The 20,000-nt window shown below is 44.8% G+C and overlaps 1 protein-coding gene across 1 annotated transcript in view; it reads left to right on the forward strand.

Annotated features, from left to right (window-relative positions):
- The window catches only part of LOC143283003 (uncharacterized), a 30,379-nt gene that overhangs the window by 9,900 nt on the left and 479 nt on the right, over nucleotides 1-20,000 (forward strand). The window contains exons 5-9 of the mRNA XM_076588979.1: nucleotides 9,111-9,378; nucleotides 11,279-11,554; nucleotides 13,586-13,738; nucleotides 14,870-14,965; nucleotides 17,801-20,000. The exon at nucleotides 17,801-20,000 is cut by the window's right edge and continues 479 nt beyond it. Coding sequence (XP_076445094.1) covers nucleotides 9,111-9,378; nucleotides 11,279-11,554; nucleotides 13,586-13,738; nucleotides 14,870-14,965; nucleotides 17,801-17,880 — 873 coding nt within the window. The 3' untranslated portion in view covers nucleotides 17,881-20,000. The remainder of the gene's footprint in view (nucleotides 1-9,110; nucleotides 9,379-11,278; nucleotides 11,555-13,585; nucleotides 13,739-14,869; nucleotides 14,966-17,800) is intronic.

A 20,000-nucleotide genomic window follows, 5' to 3' on the forward strand; every position in this document is an offset into this window, starting at 1 on the left:
CCTTATGCCACTCTGGGCTTCCCATTCCGTTTTCAATTTTCTGTATGAGGTTCATTGAGTCGGTTAGAATCATGGCATGTTGGTTTCCGGGCGTATGGAAGGACGATAGCCACTGGAGGGCATGTGTCACAGCTTCAACTTCCATCGTTAGGCTAGAGGTGGTGACTTTGTAGGCAGCATTCTCTTCCCTAACTGTTTTTCCATTTTGTTTCGCAGTGAATCCCCAACCGGATTGGTCTTTGGTGACTGAGCCATCTGTGTATATGATGATGTCCTCTTCTTTACTGTTTTCTTCTATGAGTAGTTTCACTTCCACATCAGTTTTGCCCTCTGGCCGTTCCCGACAATGTCTTCCTAGAGTGGGTGAAATGGCTGTGTTGAATAGATGGTTGAGGTTTTCGGGGTTTTTCTCCCATTCTTTTATTTCTTTCAGGTCTTGTAGTCGGCATACTAGCTGGATTGTGTCTTCTGCTTGCCCCATCCATGATCTTCCTCGTCCTAGGCGGCTGCCTTTTGGTTCTTTGACTGCGTCATGCAGTGGGTTTTGAGGGTTTTCTAATGCTTTGAAGTTGGTCTTGACCTGTTCTAACTTGTTTCTGGCCTGCAATGAAGGAAGGTCAAGCACGTATCGCATGGTTTCTGTGGGCGTGTCTTTTGTTGTTCCAAGGATCAGCCTCATAGCTTCATTTTGAACTCTTTCTAATTTCAAGAGGTTGCTTTGAGACGGTGTTGTTAGCCCAAGTCCGTAGTCGATCACACTGAGGACGAGTGATTGGTATAGCAGGAAGAGGTGGCGTTGTTCAATACCTTTGGTTGCCATTGCTTTTAAGACTGAAAGGCCCTTTTTGCATTTGAGAACAGTATTTTCCGTATGTTTTCTGAAGGTCAGCATCCTGTCGAAGTGTATTCCTAGGTAGCGTAGGCATTCAGTTTTCTCGATCTGAATCCCATCGAGTGACACAGAAGGTGGTGATTTGCTCGCGGTTCTGTTGTTGAGGGTGCACAGCAACGTTTGGGCTTTCACTGGATTGATGGAAGATCCTGTGTCTTTGCACCATTGAGCAATATTGTTTAGTTGTTTCTGGACGGCTTTGGTTCTTTCCTGAGCATCTTTCGAAGTTTTGAAGACCAGGCCATCATCCGCAAGAGTAAGCACCCAAGCTATTCCATTGTTGTTTAAGTCTGCAAGGCCCTTCGTGTAGACATTGTAGAGGACAGGAGAAAGCGGAGACCCTTGTGGCAGTCCCATGGATAGTTTAGAAGGTGCAGACATCCAATCTCCGAGGCGTACGACGACGGTTCTTTCCTGAAGCGCTGCTGCTATCCATCTTGTCAGTGTCAAACTTACTCAATACCTTAGTAGCAGCTCCATGAGGTGCGCAAACTGGACCTTATTGTAGGCATCTTCAAGATCGATTGCTACTGCTAGTGTTTCTTCTTTTCTTTGAAATCCTTCATACACCTCATATGCAAAAGCAGCTGCGTTTTCCCATGTGGACTTGCCTGTTCTGTAACCACCTTGATTTGAAGGGAGAACGTGCCTGTGTTCAAGATCCCTTGCAAGTTTCCTGGCTATCATGCGTTCCATGAGCTTTCCGGCAATGTTTTGCATGGTTAGGATCCGGTAGCCGCTTACCTGATGATGGTCCTTTCCTGGTTTTGGTATGGGTTTTAAGAAGCTGTGTGTCCAGTCCTCCGGGACATGTCCATTGTGGAGACTGTTTTGATATAGATTGAAAAGGTTGCTTCTGTCTTCTTCCGATAGTTCCTTGATGTCCGAGTAGCGAACTTTGTCTGGGCCAGGAGCTGATTCTTTCTTGCATTTAGCTATTGCTTCGTTTAGATCATCTATTTTCAAGTCATCATCAGGTCCAGTCTGCATAAGGGTTTGATTTAACTCCTCAACATATTTCTTTTTCTCATCTAAGTTTCTTTGATCGCTCTGTTGTATGAAACGTTTGAGCAGGGCGGATCCTTTTTCTTCGTTTGTCTTAAGCTTGGTTCCGTCAGTGTCTACCATGTCTGGGGTTGTTGTTGTGCACGTTTTCCCTTCCATGTGACGATAAAATTGCCAGAACTCTGTCAATGTTGAGTCATAACTGAGTGCCTCGCAAAACTGTTTCCACTTGTCATTTTTGGCCTCTTGAGCAATGATTTCAAACTGTTTAGTTTTTTCTTTCTTTTTTGTTTCAATATCTTTGTCTGGAGATGGTTTTGTTCTTTCTTTTTGCCAAAGTTTGACAGCCGCATGTTTTTCTATCCAGGCTCTCTCTGTGTCGGTATTCCACCATGGGGGCTGAATAGTTTGCATCCTGTTCAGTGCCGTTCTTTTGTTTCTTCTGCGTCTTAATTTTTCGATGATGGTTGTCTCTTTGTTTTCATACTGAAATGGATCACGCGATTTCATACAGGGTTTATCTGACAGTTTCTGTAGACTGAACACTACCGGGAGGTGGTCACTGCCTTGGTGTGGAAGCGTCTCTGCATTCGTTTTTGCTCTGAATTTTGGAGATGTTAGAGTGATGTCAATCACACTGTCACTGTCCCCTTGTCTTGTTCCAAGGCGAGTTGGGGATGTGGTTGTTAATGGGCTAAGAAGAATTTCCCCTATCATTCCTTAAAGTGCGAGTCCTTGTGGGTTGGTGTTCCACTGGTCCCATAGCTTCGATCTTGCATTGAGGTCTCCACAGATAATGACTGAGTCTCCAAGTTCGTTCTCTATTTCCTCTAAAAAGGCCCAATCCTCTTTTGTTGTGCAGGTTCCTGGGTGAACATAGGCATTGATGAGCACGATGCTTTTGTGAATTCCGTCAGGTTTTTCGAGACGCACCCCCACTAGTTCACATGAGTTGCTACACCATTTCTCTAGATTTATGGTGGAAACTTTGTTTTTTTAGGTTTTTGTTCAGTATGATTGCTACTCCTCTTCCTTCATTCCTTTGAAAGACTGTGAAATTCTCAAAATGTATTGGTCTGTCTGCACTTGTCCTGGTCTCTTGGAGACATAAAATGTCAAAATCATATGCCAATTTCTCAATTGTTGAAATTCTCATTCCCCTGTAACGACTGCCGCCTTGTCGCGGTGCAGGGGCTTGCGTGCCCTGACAACCCCCGGAGCTATGCCGGCAGGAGTTTTACTCCTGGCAGGTTCAACCAAGCCGGACAGGTCCGCGTGGGGTAGGGGCCAGACTAACTGGCAGTCAGTCCCCTGTGCTCACAGGGTAGGTCTTTAGGCCATGAGCTAAGGGCGGGGTAACCCCTACAGAAACCTAGAGGGCTGAAGACAGCGGTACTGGGCCAGCACACGCCTTCTAACAAACCACAGTGCCATGCTACTACGCACAAGAGACAGAGTTGGACAGATCATGTGAAACCGATGGTGCTCGCCCACTGAGGTCCCTCCAGGGTGGTGCAGTGCCGGGCTCCGCGCCTCAACGGAGTCCGCCCTCAGCGATTGGAGGTCACCCTCATCCGTCTTGGCACGCCAGGAGACGGCGGAGGAATGCGACTAGCAGCACATCAACTTCATCCAAGAAGCGTCAACCTTTCATGGTTATGCATTGGAATGCAGAAGGAGTCATGAACAAAAAGACGGAGCTAGAACACCTCCTGCATGAGAAAAACATCAACATCTGCTGCATTCAAGAAACCCACCTGCAAAGCGGAAAAGCATTCAAAGTCAGAGGCTATCAGTGCTTCAGGTCGGACAGAGCAGAAAGACGCAAAGGTGGTATCCTGACCCTTGTTAGGAACAACATACACTCCTGCGAATCAGCCGTCCAAATGGAGAATGCCGAGTACCAAACGATTAGGGCCAAACTGAATGACACAGAGTTGCACATCCTGAACTTCTACTGCCCCGATGACCGTCCACTGTCCCTCGACACCATAGAGGTCCCAGACGCAAGTTTTCTTGCTGTGGGTGACTTCAACAGCCACTCCCAGAGCTGGGGTTACGACCATATGGACCTGCCGAGGTGAAGAAGTGGAAGACTGGCAAGACGACCATCATCTCGTTCTCATCAACTCCCCAAGCGACACCCCAACCTTCTATTCCAGACGATGGCGCTCCACCACTACCCCTGACCTTGCCTTTTGCACTGACGACCTCCACGGAGACGTTAGCAGAAAAGTAGGGGGTCAGCTGGGAGGCAGCGACCACAGGCCAGTGTTCATCACTATCAACAGGAACACCACCAACACTCCTGTGCCCCCACGCTGGAATTACAAGAAGGCCAAATGGGGTCTCTTCAGACACCGCACCAATGCTCTTACCAGGGACATCCACGTCCACGGCAGAGACATCAATAACGTTGTCAGAGAGCTGAACGGCTGCATCCTTCAAGCAGCCCAAGAATGTATTCCACGTGGAGCTCGCAAAGACTACAAACCCTACTGGTCAAACCAGCTTCAAGAACTTCAGGACGAGATGACAGAAGCCAGACAGGAAGCAGAAAGAAATCCATCAGATGAGAACCACCTGCGACTTCAGCAGACGAAAGCCAAATTCCTCAAGGCAAAAGTACAAGCGAGACGCCAGAGCTGGAGAGAGAAGACAGCGGCGCTGAACCTTGAGAAAGATGGAAGGAAGCTGTGGAAAGTTGTAGGTCAACTCAATGATGAAGGCAGCAGAGCTCAGACAACTACGCTGGAGGAGAATGGAGAGTTACTGACAGGACGACGCGCAGCCAACCGCTTTGCTGACAATTACGCAGAGGAGAGCAATGTACCTGTCAGCCCTCTCCAAACAAGAGAAGCAAGAAGGGAACAGAGAGAACGGACCCACAACACCGATGTGAAACTCATGAAGCAGCCCCTCACTCTTTACGAGCTTCAGACAGCTCTGAGGAAACTAAAAACCAGGAAATCCCCAGGGCCAGATGGGATCACTAACGAGATGTTGAAGCACCTCGGCAACACCGCCGTCCTGAAACTTCTGGAGGTTTACAACCACAGCTGGGAAACTGGGACCTTGGCTCAAGTCTGGCGAGAAGCCATCATGATTCCTATCCTTAAGAAGGGAAAGGACAAGAAGAAGGCGGCCAGCTACAGACCAATCAGCCTGACCAGCTGCGTTGTGAAGACCCTAGAAAGGATGGTGAACCAGCACCTGCTTTGGTATCTCGAGACTGAAAACATCCTGGTTTCTGAACAGGCAGGCTTTCGTCAGTTTCACAGCACAGAGGACCAAGCTACCTACCTCGCACAAGAAATAGAAGATGCGTTCCAGGAGCAGAAGGTAGTTCTTGCTGCCTGGATTGATCTGCAAAAGGCCTTTGATAAAGTCTGGACTGACGGCCTCCTCGTGAAGCTGCAGAGATGTGGGGTCGCAGGGAACATGCTGCGCTGGATCAGATCCTATCTCCACAACCGCAGGGCAAGGGTCACAGTTGACGGACACAAAGGCAAGAAAGTACTGCTGCGACACGGAGTTCCACAGGGAGGAGTCCTCTCCCCTTCCCTCTTCTTGATCTTCATCAATGACCTCATTGAAACACTTCCCAAAGGTATCCATGCTGCACTCTACGCTGATGACCTAGTGATGTGGTGTAAGGAGGAACATGCCACTACCGCCACCTACAGAATGCAGCTAGCAGCAGACCGCTTAGCAGCATGGGCAGAGGAGTGGTGTGTAGCCATCAACAAAGAAAAGTCCTCTACAACACTCTTCACACTGTCACCAAAACAAAAACCAGGAACCATCAAACTGGACGATACACCCCTGAGAAGTGACGAGGAGGCTACCTATCTTGGTGTCACCTTCGACAAGAGACAAACCTGGAAGCCACACATCAAACGTGCTGAAGCAAAAGCCAGACACAAGTTGGCCATCATGCGAAAGCTAGCCGGAACCAGCTGGGGAGCAAACGAAACGATACTCAAGCGCGTCTACCAGGGAACCGTCAGGCCCCACCTTGAGTACGGCTCAACAGCCTGGTTTACTGCAGCGAAGACCCACCAGCAGTCTCTGGATAGGGTCCAAAATCAAGCCCTACGCATCATCACTGGATCCATGCGATCCACACCAATCAAGGCCATGGAGGAGGTTACTGCCATACAACCCCTTGCACAAAGGAGAGACGCCAAAATCATGGTCCAAGCAGAAAAGTTCCAGTGCCTGCCTGATCATCCGATGAAGAAGAGGATGAACGGACTGACAAAGAACCGCCTCAAGCGCAGTAGCTTTATCCATGAAAGCAAGAGACTTGCCAGGGCGCACCGGGATGGTGTGCCTCCATCAACGCTTCCACTGAGTCCCAACGACCTGCCGCAGCCATGGAATGAAGACTCCACAAGTTTTGATATCTCAACATCAGTCCCTCAGGTCGCTCCAGGAGATTCTCAGGATGACACGGCCAAACGCACTCTGACACAAGCCATGATTGCTGAAAGGTACCCTGAAGAATCCTGGATTCACGTGTACACAGATGGCTCTGCAACCAACGCTGTTGCTGACGGAGGAGCAGGAGTGTACATGAAGTCTCCTGAGCACCACACATCCACAGCAAGGATACCCACAGGAAAGTACTGTTCAAACTATGCAGCTGAGGTTCAGGCGCTCATGCAGGCCGCTTCAATGGTTCACGACTCGGAGAGCGAATGCCCACAAGTTGTCTTTCTGACAGATGCGTTGTCTGTCCTGGAAGCCCTTGCAAGAGATAAACTTCCTCGTCTCAAGGAGAAACTACAAGAAGTTGCCCAGCAACGACGAGTAGTCCTGCAATGGGTTCCAGCCCACTGCGGAATTCCAGGCAACGAAATTGCGGACCAGCTCGCCAAACTCGGAGCGAAAGAAAGACAACCAAACAACAGTGTTAGCTTCGCTGAAAAGAAGACCCTTGTGAAGGCAGCACTGCGACCACAAGCCACAAGGGATGCATATCACGAGCTTGAACGCTGGCAGCAGGTAGCAATTATGCGCTTATGCACAGGACACTGCCGCCTCAACGCGCACATGTTCAAGAAGCTGAAGCTGGCACCATCACAGACCTGTCCCTGTGGTCTTGAAGACCAAACACCAGAACATGTTCTGCAGACTTGTCCCCTCCACCAGGGACTGAGAGACACCGTGTGGCCAGAAGCGACCCCACTACGCACCAAGCTCTACGGCTGCAGACGAGACCTGGAAGCCACGACGACATTTGTCTCGCAGGCCAGCCTGACTCTGTGACAAGTGCGACCGAAAAGAAGAAGAAGAAGAAATTCTCATTCTTGCACTGGAACAATTCCAACTGCCGATTCTAAAGAATTTCTTTGACAGCCGCTCTGCTTTTGTCATTCTGCTACCTAAGCACAATCTTTTCCCACCTCTTTTGCCACGCCTGTTTTGGGGTTTTGGGGATCTGGATTTATGTCTCGTGCTATGCAGCTGATCCCCGAGGTGCACGTGAGACAGGGTTTTGTTGGTATCCATAGAAGGGTGTTCTATGTGGTGAGGGAAAAAATTCGGTCGCCCTGACAGAGCCTCTTATCAGGGAAGGGCAATGGATGTCCATCTGTGTGGAGTCCGTCAGCCTGGTGTCGCCCTAAGGCCAGACTGCATACAGTTAGTGACTGTTTAACCCAACAGCCATTCATCCCATTGGTACTGTATGAAAGCCGTGGGATTGGGGATTTTGTCAGGTTGTCTTCTCTTAGCCAGTGGAAGTGTGCATCTGGGTGTTTTTGAGTAGCAGATTTTATTTTGCAGAAAAATACGGGTCCTTCTCTAATATTTTTTGAGCCCTCTCAATAATTTACTAATAATTCCAACATTAAACAATAACGCGATAACAAATTATTAATTATTCAACAACTAAACACACACCTCTGTCGTGATGGGTCCGCCAAGCGTTACATAACTACAACGGTCAAACTGTGCGCGCTCCCAGCCGGTGCTCCCAGCCGGTGCTGCACCGCTTCTGGGCCCTCTCTGTCATTCACTAACAATTCAACAACTAAACAACAACGGGATGACAAGTTTTGAGCCCTCTCAATAATTTACTAATAATTCCAACATTAAACAATAACGCGATAATAACTTATTAATCAACTTCACAGAAAAATCACTTATCTTTGCTTTGACGCTTGTAGGCTGTCTTCCACATACTGGTCACAGTGATTTTAACACCTGGCAGTTTCGGCCACATACACAATTTCAAATACTGCCCACACACACCTCTGTCGCGATGGGTCCGCCAAGCGTTACATAACTACAACGGTCAAACTGCGCGCGCTCCCAGCCGGTGCTCCCAGCCGGTGCTGCACTGCTTCTGGGCCCTCTCTGTCATTCACTAACAATTCAACAACTAAACAACAACGGGATGACAAGTTTTGAGCCCTCTCAATAATTTACTAATAATTCCAACATTAAACAATAACGCGATAATAAATTATTAATCAACTTCACAGAAAAATCACTTATCTTTGCTTTGACGCTTGTAGGCTGTCTTTCACATACTGGTCACAGTGATTTTAACACCTGGCAGTTTCGGCCACATACACAATTTCAAATACTGCCCACACACACCTCTGTCGCGATGGGTCCGCCAAGCGTTACATAACTACAACGGTCAAACTGCGCGCGCTCCCAGCCGGTGCTCCCAGCCGGTGCTGCACCGCTTCTGGGCCCTCTCTGTCATTCACTAACAATTCAACAACTAAACAACAACGGGATGACAAGTTTTGAGCCCTCTCAATAATTTACTAATAATTCCAACATTAAACAATAACGCGATAATAAATTATTAATCAACTTCACAGAAAAATCACTTATCTTTGCTTTGACACTTGTAGGCTGTCTTCCACATACTGGTCACAGTGATTTTAACACCTGGCAGTTTCGGCCACATACACAATTTCAAATACTGCCCACACACACCTCTGTCGCGATGGGTCCGCCAAGCGTTACATAACTACAACGGTCAAACAGCGTGCGCTCCCAGCTACCAGGAAATCATGTCACTGTGAGTGGTGTGTGGTATTATTACGAGTTCTCCACAATCAAGCATGTCTGCGTCCCCCACCGTCTTTCTTTCTTCCCCCCCCCCTCCCTCCCCCCCCCCCCCTCTCTCTCTCTCTTCCCTCCCGTCTTCATCCCTTTTTTCTTTCTTTTTTTTTCTTTTTTTCAGGATCGTTTAGCTTCAGATGAAAGCTTTTTGGAATACAAGACCCACGGTGTGCTGTCATTTCGTCAGTCCTTGAGATCCTATGTGAACTCCACAGACGGGAAAACGTATTTCAAAGGACGGGTGGTGCATTCCTGGAGACTCTCTTCCCGAGAACAATTCACACGTGTGGAAGTTCGTATCTACGTCACGTCGCAAAAATATGGACCGGATTACGAGACGTACATTCACATGCCCCAGTACACGACGTACATTTACATGCCCATTATTTGTAAGTATCTCCCATTATGTGTAGCTTGTACAAACGTGACTGTAAATAGTGATTCTTATATAATATGATACATTTTAAAGATACGTATAATGTAACTGCCAAGTAGGTGTATGATCGAAATGAAAACAGGTGTACTGCGACACAAGGAGAGAATACAGTCCTATTTGGGGAGACTGTTTGTCTGTGGTGGTCATTCAGTGCCCAGCGTTTGGTCTGCGTTTCGCTTGTAGCACAGGGTTGGAGTGGAGGATATCTGTGTTTGTGAGGACAGTTTAGTGGAGGACATATGTGTTTGTGGGTACAGTTCATTGGAGGATAACTGTGTCAGGACAGTTCAGTGTGGAAGATATATGTGTTTGTTAGGACAGTTCGTGGAAGATATATGTGTTTGTTAGGACAGTTCAATGTGGAGGATATCTGTATGTGTACAGTTCAGTGTGGAGGATATCTGTGTTTATGATGACAGTTCACAATGTGGAGGATATGTTTGTGTGTGAGGACAGTTCACAGTGTGGAGGATATGTTTGTGTGTGAGGACAGTTCACAGTGTGGAGGATATGTTTGTGTGTGAGGACAGTTCAATGTGAAGGATATCTGTCTTTGTGAGGACAGTTCACAGTGTGAAGGATATCTGTTTTTGTGAGGACAGTTCAGTGTGTAGAGGATATCTGTGTTTGTGTGAACAGTTCAGTGTGTAGAGGATGTCGGTCTTTGTGAGGACAGTTCAGTGCGGAGGATATATGTGTGTGAGCACAGTTCAGTGTGTAGAGGATATCTGTCTTTGTGAGGACAATTCACAGTGTGGAGGATATCTGTGTGAGGACAGTTCAGTGTGGAGGATATGTGTGTTTGTGAGGACAGTTCAGTGTGGAGGATATGTGTGTTTGTGAGGACAGTTCACAGTGTGGAGGATATGTGTGTTTGTGAGGACAGTTCACAGTGTGGATGCTATGTGTGTTTGTGAGGACAGTTCACAGTGTGGAGAGATGTGTGTTTGTGAGGACAGTTCAGTGGTCGAGATCTGTGTTTGTGTGGACAGTTCAGTGGAGGATGTGTGTGTTTGTGAGACAGTTCAGTGTGGAGGATGTGTGTTTGTGAGACAGTTCAGTGTGGAGGATATGTGTTTGTGAGACAGTTCAGTGTGGAGGACAAGAGTTGACGCCTGACCAACTCAATCTCAGATCAGAGCTGAAGGGCGAAGAGTGACTGTTTTAAACAAACTCTTCTCAGTGCTGAGTTTTCATTGAAGTAATATTTCCCTGTCCAGCTTCGTTTGATTATTTCAGGTCATCGTGAGAAAAGTATTTGAAGAAGTACATGTCCTTTGAATGGTTTCCGGTTCTAGTTGGTTTACTGCCTGGTGATTTAGATAGGTACGCATTCACATATTTCAACACAAAAAGAGATTCCTCCGCAAACGAATTTAAAACAATTCTCGTCAGTCGACGGCTACATTGAAGCTACCGTTTAACGATTGTTTCTTGATGAAAATTGTCAGTTGAATTTTGAAAGATGACGCTGTTTTGTTACAAGAAGACATCCACTTCCATCTGGATTTTATGTGGTTTTGTCCCTGTTGCTGTGTCTGTCCTTTACTCTCTATGTGTCTGTGTGTCTTTGTTTCCACTCTCCTCTGTCTCTGTGTCTCTCTGGCCATGTCTCTGTCCCCCCCCTCCCCCCCGCTCCCCTCCCCCCATCTCTCTCTCTCTCGTTTTCTTTCTTTCTTCTCTCTGAATGAGTTCATTCATGCAATTATCCTGGATAATTTGAAGCCACATGATTGATCATCGATTTCATGAGCAGCAGACACACATATTTGGAAATAACCTGCAGCACAACTGTTGCAAAGGGATCCAATTATTGATGCAGCAGGTTGTATTTGTGATTTGTATCATTTCAGCCACTCCCAGCAGACTGTATGTCAACTGTACAGACGTGTCCAACATCCCTGAGACAGGCGGCATCACGTGCATGTGTACGGCTGACAACTTGGGCGTTCCTGAGGGCAGACTGATCTGGTCTGTAGGGAATGTTACAGTGGCCACAGGAGGGTATGGTGTCCAACAACTCTTGCTGCCACCTGATTCTATGACGAGAGACAAGGGCTGCATGCAAGCAGTTTGTCAGTTGGACTGGATCCAACCTCAGTATGTCATGCTGCCCCGGAACACAACATGTAAGTTATCCCACTTGTCTGTGTAATGTGGATAAAACCTGATGGTCTTGTGGAGTAACGCGGTCGTTCTCATACACACCATGAGAATTCATTAACCTTGATATTCTGGAATCACTTAAGAACTTCGCACATTACTATTAGCTGCTGTGTCGAAGTGGTGAGTGACGCGGTTTGAACCCCATCAGAGCAAATATACTTGGTGGTTTTCGGCCAGTGGCTCGCTCCTACCCAGAGTGAGTACGCTATGCAATGGCTTTGAATGAGAAGAATGGGACTGTAGAGTCAAGGGTTATACACTTCACGTTTACGTCTTTTGGAGTGTTGGTAAAACACTCTGACCAACTCTGCACGTGTAAACATTTCCCATGTCCAGCTGACGGCAGGATATATCATGAAAGGAAGCATAGAGTACAGCATTGTCTTCGTAGTCTTCAACCTAAATGAGTTCCTTTGATAATATCGTCACCATCCTCATATCCATTAATTTAGAAAAAAACAAACAATGTTCTGGATAATTCTTCCGGGTTGGGTTTTTCGGGTTTTTTTAATTTTATTTATTTATTTTTTTTTTATGATAATACAGTATGCCTCCCAGTGCGAAGCCAGCCTTGTCACCCTATCACACAAGCACTCAGCAAGCATGCATAATCTTCTCAGCAGTTTTCTCCATTCCTTCAGTCAGTTTGTTTCCACTATAAGCTGTGACCAATAAAACAATTATTGGATGGGATAATCATGGCATATCCCGTGAGACTTGTGGGCGGTGGTACCCGACATCTTGTCAAAATATGGCAGTTATTCCAAGAGGGTTATTCCAGCATATTTTTTTTCTACATGAAAGAAAAAGTTACAAATTATTTGAATCATTCATGACCACTCTTCTTCTAACCCCCCTGCCCACCTACACACACACACACACACACACACACACACACACACACACACACGCATACACCCTCCTCTCTCTCGTTCATAAAGTATCCAAAGTAAGCTGATAGACATGTGATGGTGTTGGTACAGAAGGTAACTGAGAGTGCTTATAGAATGGTTATAAAAAGATGCGTTTTCAGTAAGGAGCGAAAAGCAGAGATGAAATCAGATGCAAAATATGATGGAGGTTGTTCCAAATATGATGAGCAGCAAAGGGGATAGAACGTTCACCATTGGTTCTTGTTCTGACACGAGGAAGTTTCACAAGGTAATAGTCAGAGGAAGAGTGGACAGTTCTTGAGGGAGTGTAAGTACTGATAATGTCAGAAAGATTGGTAGGTCCTGTGGAGTAGAAAACAGAATAGCAGAGACACGCAACTTTGTATTTAATTCTCACTTCAGCGGGGAGCTAGTGTAGAGTACGGAGGTTGGGAGAAATATGATCAGTACGTGGTGCTCTGCGGGCCAGACGGGCACTTTTTTTAAGTGTTTGAATTACCTGAAGAAGATTATGTGGACAGCCTCTGAGAAGAGAATTATAACCTTCGATTCGCGATAGTACAAAAGCAGAAATAATTTTGTGTTGTGTCAACAGAAAGGTACCGTTGAATTGAATTAGCCCGACGAAGTTGTCAAATGACTGTGCGTATCAGATTGACTACCTTGGCGTGCATACTGAGGTTTGAGTCAAGAATGGCTCCGAGGTTCCTTTTTGATTTGGAAAAGTGAACTGTGACATCATCAACCACAATAGAGGAAGGGAAAGATATAGATGTGGACATTCTTAAAGAGGAAATAATTATAGCTTCAGTTTTGTCTCCATTTGACTTTAGTTTGTTGAATGTTATCCAGGATTCAGCTTCCAGAATGCAATCTTGCACTGACTGAATCATACTGTCTATTTGGTTAGGTTCTGCAAACTTTTGTAGCTGAGTATCTTCATGTTAACTTGCAGTGATAGACCTGCAAACCTACACTGTTCTCGGAAAGTTCTTCACAGGCAAATGGAAGCAAAAAAACCAGCTCCTGCCCAGGAAAGAGTGAAGGATGGCAGTAGAGGGAGTTATCTTAATCCCAGTGACTGATTTCTGTTTGCCAAAGGCACCAAGGCCGCCGGCATACAGAAGGGTGAAGACATCAGCACCAGTCAGTGGAAGTGGGCAGGCATCGGAGCGGCGGCCATGTTGGCGGTTGTGGTTGTCATTACCCTGCTGGTTGTGTTAGCGGTTTGGCTGTGTCGACGTGGACGTCTGTGTGAGTCTCTGAAGATTTTTTTCAATGACATTGGTTGTTTGTTGTGACGATGGTAATGATTACTTCTAATGGTTTGTGTGGTTATGACACTGATTGCGTCTATTGATTTGTTGTGATGATGTTATTGATTACACCCAATAGTTTGTTGTGACCATTATATTGATTGATTTATTGATTGATAGATTGATATGAATACTTACATAGTGCCTATCTTCGGTCGGAGACCAAGCTGTAAGCGCTTTGCAAACACGGGGTCATTTGCACAACGGACTGCCTACCTGGGTAGAGCCGACTGACGGCTGCCACTGGGCGCTCAACATTCGTTTCCTGTGTCATTCAATCAGATTTCAGGCACGCACACATGCACATTCAGACAGACATGTAACATTTTACGTGTATGACCGTCTTGTTTATCTAGCCCGCCATGTACGCAGCCATACTCCGTTTTCGGGGGTGTGCATGCTGGGTTTGTTCTTGTTTCCATATCCCACCGACCACTGACAGGGATTGCAGGATCTTTAACGTGCGTAGTTGGTCTTCTGCGTGCGTATACACACGAAGGGGGTTCAGGCACTAGCAGGTCTGCACTTATGTTGACCTGGGAGATCGGAAAAATCTCCACCTTCTACCCACCATGCGCTGTCACCGAGATTCGAACCCCGGACCCTCAGATTGAAAGTCCAACACTTTAACCATTCTGCCATTGCGTCTGTATTTATTAATTGCTTGCTTATAATGATTGGTTGTGGCGATGATGTTGACTACATCGAGCAGTTTGTTGTGACCATTAGATTGATTGCTTCTAATGGTTCGTTGTGATGATTATATTTATTACTTCCAATAGTTTGAGACGTCCATGATATTGTTAACTTTCAATGGTTTATCGTGACGATGACCTTGATTGTTTCCTATGGCTAGTTTTGACGATGGTAGTGTGTCTGTATATATGCTTGAAGATTCACAGAGGAGATGTGTGTGTGTGTGTGTGTGTGTGTGTGTGTCTGTGTGTGTGTGTGTGTGTGTGTGTGTGTGTGTGTGTATGTGTGTGTGTGCGTTGTGTATGTGTGTGTGTGTGTGTGTGTGTGTGTGTGTGTGTGTGTGTGTGTGTGTGTGTGTGATGCACGGGACCAGTGCATGATTACAGAAAGCGCAGCGGCCGGCAGCAGACGGACGACAGTGGCACAGACACAGACCACTATGAAGGGCTGGCGAGAGTCAGGGAGAGAGGTAGAATACCTGGCGAACAGGGCAGTGTGTATTTAGGTGTCCCTGGATGTGAGGTGTGCAGAACATTGGGTGAATTTATTGGGGTGAACAGTATACACACAGGTGTCCCTGGATGTGAGGTGTACAGAACATTGAGTGAATTTATTGGGGTGAACAGTAAACTCACAGGTGTCGCTGAATGTGAGGTGTACAGAACATTGGGTGAATTTATTGGGGTGAACAGTATACACACAGGTGTCCCTGGATGTGAGGTGTACAGAACATTGGGTGAATTTATTGGGGTGAACAGTATACACACAGGTGTCCCTGGATGTGAGGTGTACAGAACATTGGGTGAATTTAATGGGGTGAACTGTAACCACACATGTGTCCCTGGATTCAGCTGTACAGAACATCATGGGGTGAATTAACTTGGGTAAACAGATTAAGTTTCCCTGTATGTTTGGTGTACAGAAGAACAATGGGTGTATTGAATGGGGTGAATAGAACAGTGTGCACACAGGTTTCCCTGGATGTTAGATATACAGAACAACATGGGGTGAATTGAATGGGGTGAACAGAGCAGTGTACACACAGGTGTCCCTGGATGTCAGATGGACAAGAGGTGGATTAAGGTAAATATAAAAACGAAATAAATCTATAGATGTCAGTAAAGGTCCCAGATGAAGTAACTCGGTCATTCTTCTTTCTGTGGGGACATGACTTATGAGAGTGCAAAAGAAATGAAGAAAAGAAATATATAGATAACAGTGAATTTCAGCAGAAATTTTAACCTTTTCCAAAGAGAAGGGCAGTGAATCGACATGGAAGAGAGAGTGTCTTTGTTCTATGGATAGCTGAAAAAGAGGAACACATGAACTTATTAAGCGCCGTGAAACAGAAAAAAAAGCTTGTTGACAATATACAAAATGGTAATAACATATTAGTAGTGATGCTATCGGTTGTGGCAGTAACGGTGACAGCAGCAGCAGCAGTAACAGCTGTGGCAGTAGTGCTGACAGCAGCATCAGTAATAGTTGTTACAGTAGTGCTGACAGCAGCAGCAGTAATAGTTGTGGCAGTAGTGTTGACAGCAGCAGCAGTAATAGCTGTGGCAGTAGTGTTGACAGCAGCAGCAGTAATAGCTGTGGCAGTAGTGTTGACAGCAGCAGCAGCAGTAATAGCTGTGGCAGTAGTGTTGACAGCAGCAGTAGTAATAGTTGTGACAGTAGTGTTGACAGCAGCAGCAGCAGTAATAGCTGTGGCAGTAGTGTTGACAGCAGCAGTAGTAATAGTTGTGACAGTAGTGTTGACAGCAGCAGCAGTAATAGTTGTGGCAGTAGTGTTGACAGCAGCAACAGTAATAGTTGTGACTGTAGTGTTGACAGCAGCAGTAACAGCAGTAATAGTTGTGACAGTAGTGTTGACAGAAGCAGCAGCAGTAATAGTTGTGACAGTACTGTTGACAGCAGCAGCAGTAATAGTTGTGACAGTTGTGTTGACAGCAGCAGCAGTAATAGTTGTGTCAGTAGTGTTGACAGCAACAGCAACAGTTGTTGTGGCAGTAGTGCTGACAGCAGCAGCAGTAATAGTAATAGTTGTGGCAGTAGTGTTGACAGCAGCAGCAGTTGTTGTGACAGCAGTGTTGACAGCAGCAGTAGTAATAGTTGTGACAGCAGTGTTGACAGCAGCAGCAGTTATTGTGGCAGTAGTGTTGACAGCAGGAGCAGCAGTAATAGTTGTGTCAGTAGTGTTGACAGCAGCAGCAGCAGCAGCAGCTGTTGTGGCATTAGTCATTTGTGAAGAGGAGGGGTTGGGAGGGGGTATGGGGTGTAGAGGTTGACTGTCATAGTCTGCGCTCCTGTGGCTCCAGAACTTGCTAGTTGCCTTCAGTTAAGACTGCGCTCTGTTTTAACCATATTTCAAACAGCAACAACAAAATTACCAATCAGTCTTCTGAATTTTCATTATTATTATTATTATTATTATTATTATTATTATTATTATCACGCACGAGAGAGAGAGAGAGAGAGAGAGAGAGAGAGAGAGAGAGAGAGAGAGAGAGAGAGAACGAACGAACGAACGAACGAACGAACGAACGAAATTGTTTTAATGAACTTTGGCCATGGACCACAATTCAAAACCAGGGGACTGGGGGTGGGCATGGGAAGGGGTATTATAACACTTGAACAGATGACACAATATCATAATATTCATGGACTTGACATTAATTCTACTTAATTAGGTCTGAGTATATGATTTCTCCCTTTTGATCGCATGGAAAATAAATTTTGATACACACAGAGAGAGAGAGAGAGAGAGAGAGAGAGAGAGAGAGAGAGAGAGAGAGGAGATGGGGGGGGGGGGGACTGGGCGGGGGGGTGTGGTGGTGTGGTGGGGTGGGGGGGGGGGGGGGGGGGGGTTTGTGGGGGGGGGGGGGGGGTGGGCGGGCGGGGGGGTAGGAGGGGGAGGTGGGGGGGGTGTGGGGGGTGGTGGATAGGGGGGGGTGGGGGGGTGTGGGGGGGAGAGGGGTGGGGGGGGTTGGGGGGAGGGGGTGGGGAGGGGGGTGGGTGGGTGGTTGTGATTGTTTTTTTTTTTTTTTTTTTTTTTTTTTTTATTTTTTTTTTTTTTTTATTTTTTTTTTTTTTTTTTTTTTTACTTTTCCAAGGTGTCTTTTTTTTTTTTTTTTTTTTCTTTTTTATTTTGATTTTTCTATTGTTTGTTTTTTTTGTTTGTTTTTTTTTGAGTGTGTTATTTTTTGTATTTTTTTTTTTTTTATTTTTGGTTTTTGTTTTTTTTTTTTTTTTCTTTTTTTTTTTTTTTTGTTTTATGACTGACAAACGTCATAATTTTCAGGTCCCAGCCCACGACAGACACCGGACACCGACAATGTGTACGAGAATGACTCCTTCGAAGAACGGGAAGCTCACATGTAACTGTCTTCATTCTATTATACACACCATGAGTTCCCCTGTGTTTTGTTCTTTTCCACAATAAACAGATAAAAATAACTGTTTGGCACGTTCACTGCTGCAGATTAAGACTGTCAGTTGAGAAGTTCACTTATGTAAAATAGACCCCTCAAAAAGGAGGAACAGAAACCGGCTTTTTTTCAGTTTCATTGAAACTGCTATGTTCTTCTTGACAACGGTTCATTCAGCTTGACGAAGCAAGCTGACACTGGAGATGAAAACTATCTCTTGTTTTCTACAGTTCGTTCTTGGTGTTCTGGTGTTCTTTTATTTCATTCTATTTTATCTTATTTCTTCTTTTTTTTCATAAGGAAGGAACAACACATTGCCAGTGAATCGTGAAATATATATATATTTAAAGACATGAATCTGGATACGATTTTGCATAGGATGTCGTGAGAACAACTTTCCAGTATGGAAGTAGTTCATATATGTGGTTTTGTAGAACAGTGTACTCTGTTCTGGTTCTGGTATTGTACATAGAATAATTGGGTTGCGAAAGTTTGCTTTGACTTTTGAATCAATATTTTAAATCGAATTTTTATATTTCGTTCAAATTTAATAATCCATACTTTTATTCACATTTTATCCATATAGTTTTCCAGGATGGTGTACTTTTTTCGTCATGTATTTAAAAGTTCATTTAGGTGGTTTTATAGAACAGTGTACCCTGTTCTGGTTCTGGTTGTGTACATAAAATACTGGGGCTGCCAAGATTTGCTTTGACACTTGAATTTTTATTTTTTTGTTTTTGTTTTTTATCTTCAATTCACATTTAATCCGTATCTAATCCATATCTTAATCCACATTTGTTTGGTCACAATGCAGTTTTTCCCATATTTAAAACATCATTGTAACTAATATTTTAACCAGCATTTTAATCAACATGTAAATCCACAGTTAATCCAAACAGTAAAATTTCCATGGTTGGTTTTGTGTCATCCCCCAACCACATCCCATTTCCCCCAAGGAATGGCCTAAACCCTTATGAGTGCTTTCTTTACTCCATTGTACAGTGCCATACAGAATGACATTTTAGTGTCTGACTTATTGCGGAATAGCATATGTAGGGTTCAATGTTTTCTTTGATGGACGACCGTATAGTTTATATGTCTTATAGTTCTGACTGGTTCCTGTCCTGTTCATTTTCTTTTGTCGAGCATAGTATTTGATTTTTTTCATCCTTTGTTTTAACTTGATGTTACATTGAAAGATTTCAATTCAGTACAAGTTATTGTCCAACTTGAACTTGTGTTTGATTCACATATGTTAAACACAGTTACCACAAATAATAAATACCTGTAAATTAACTATAAAAAAAGATCTTTCCAGTTTTCAGTGATCATATTATCCTTTATCACTCATGTTATGGTTCTGTAAATAACGTTTCACTGCTGTGCACTACGCTTTCATCGCTGAATTGTAGCTTTCAGACAGTGATCATACATTTAGTTTTCAGATACCTGTACGCTTTATAACCAAGTTTTAAACCACATGTCGATTTCTTGGCGACTCCTTTTCATATAGTTATGACAATGGAAAACCAGCTCTGATAGTGTCTCTGTAAATGACGTGATACTCTTATTTTAAACCCATATGATATGTTTAGTAGCCAGATACTTTCCTTATATTTGGAGGCTTTGTTTTGTTTCTATGCGCGCGCGTGCGTGCGTGTGTGTGTGTGTGTGTGTGTGTGTGGTTTTGTTGTTGTTGTTTGTTGGGGTTTTTTTTGTTTCTTTTTTTCTTCTTTTTTTTTCCCTTTCAAATCAGTGCCAAACATGGCTCCTGTCATCACCACACAGCAGTTTTCTTTTTGTGTGATCATTGTAGGAGGCAGGTGGTGATAGCTTTCGGGAAATGAAGAGTAAGTAAAATTAAAGTAACGCTACCCCGCACCAAAAAATACACATAAATAAACGAACAATCGATAAATAAATAAATAGATATACAAGAAAGACAAATGGAAGGAAACTTGTGGGTCAGTGAACTCACAACAAGCATGCTTTCTTCAATTTATTATTGATTTCTTCTTTGTTCGTTGTACCGGTGCAGCTAAATTAAACGATCTTTTTTTCTTAAATGCA

Source organism: Babylonia areolata, chromosome 6 (assembly GCF_041734735.1).
Source record: "Babylonia areolata isolate BAREFJ2019XMU chromosome 6, ASM4173473v1, whole genome shotgun sequence".
NCBI lineage: Eukaryota > Metazoa > Mollusca > Gastropoda > Neogastropoda > Buccinidae > Babylonia > Babylonia areolata.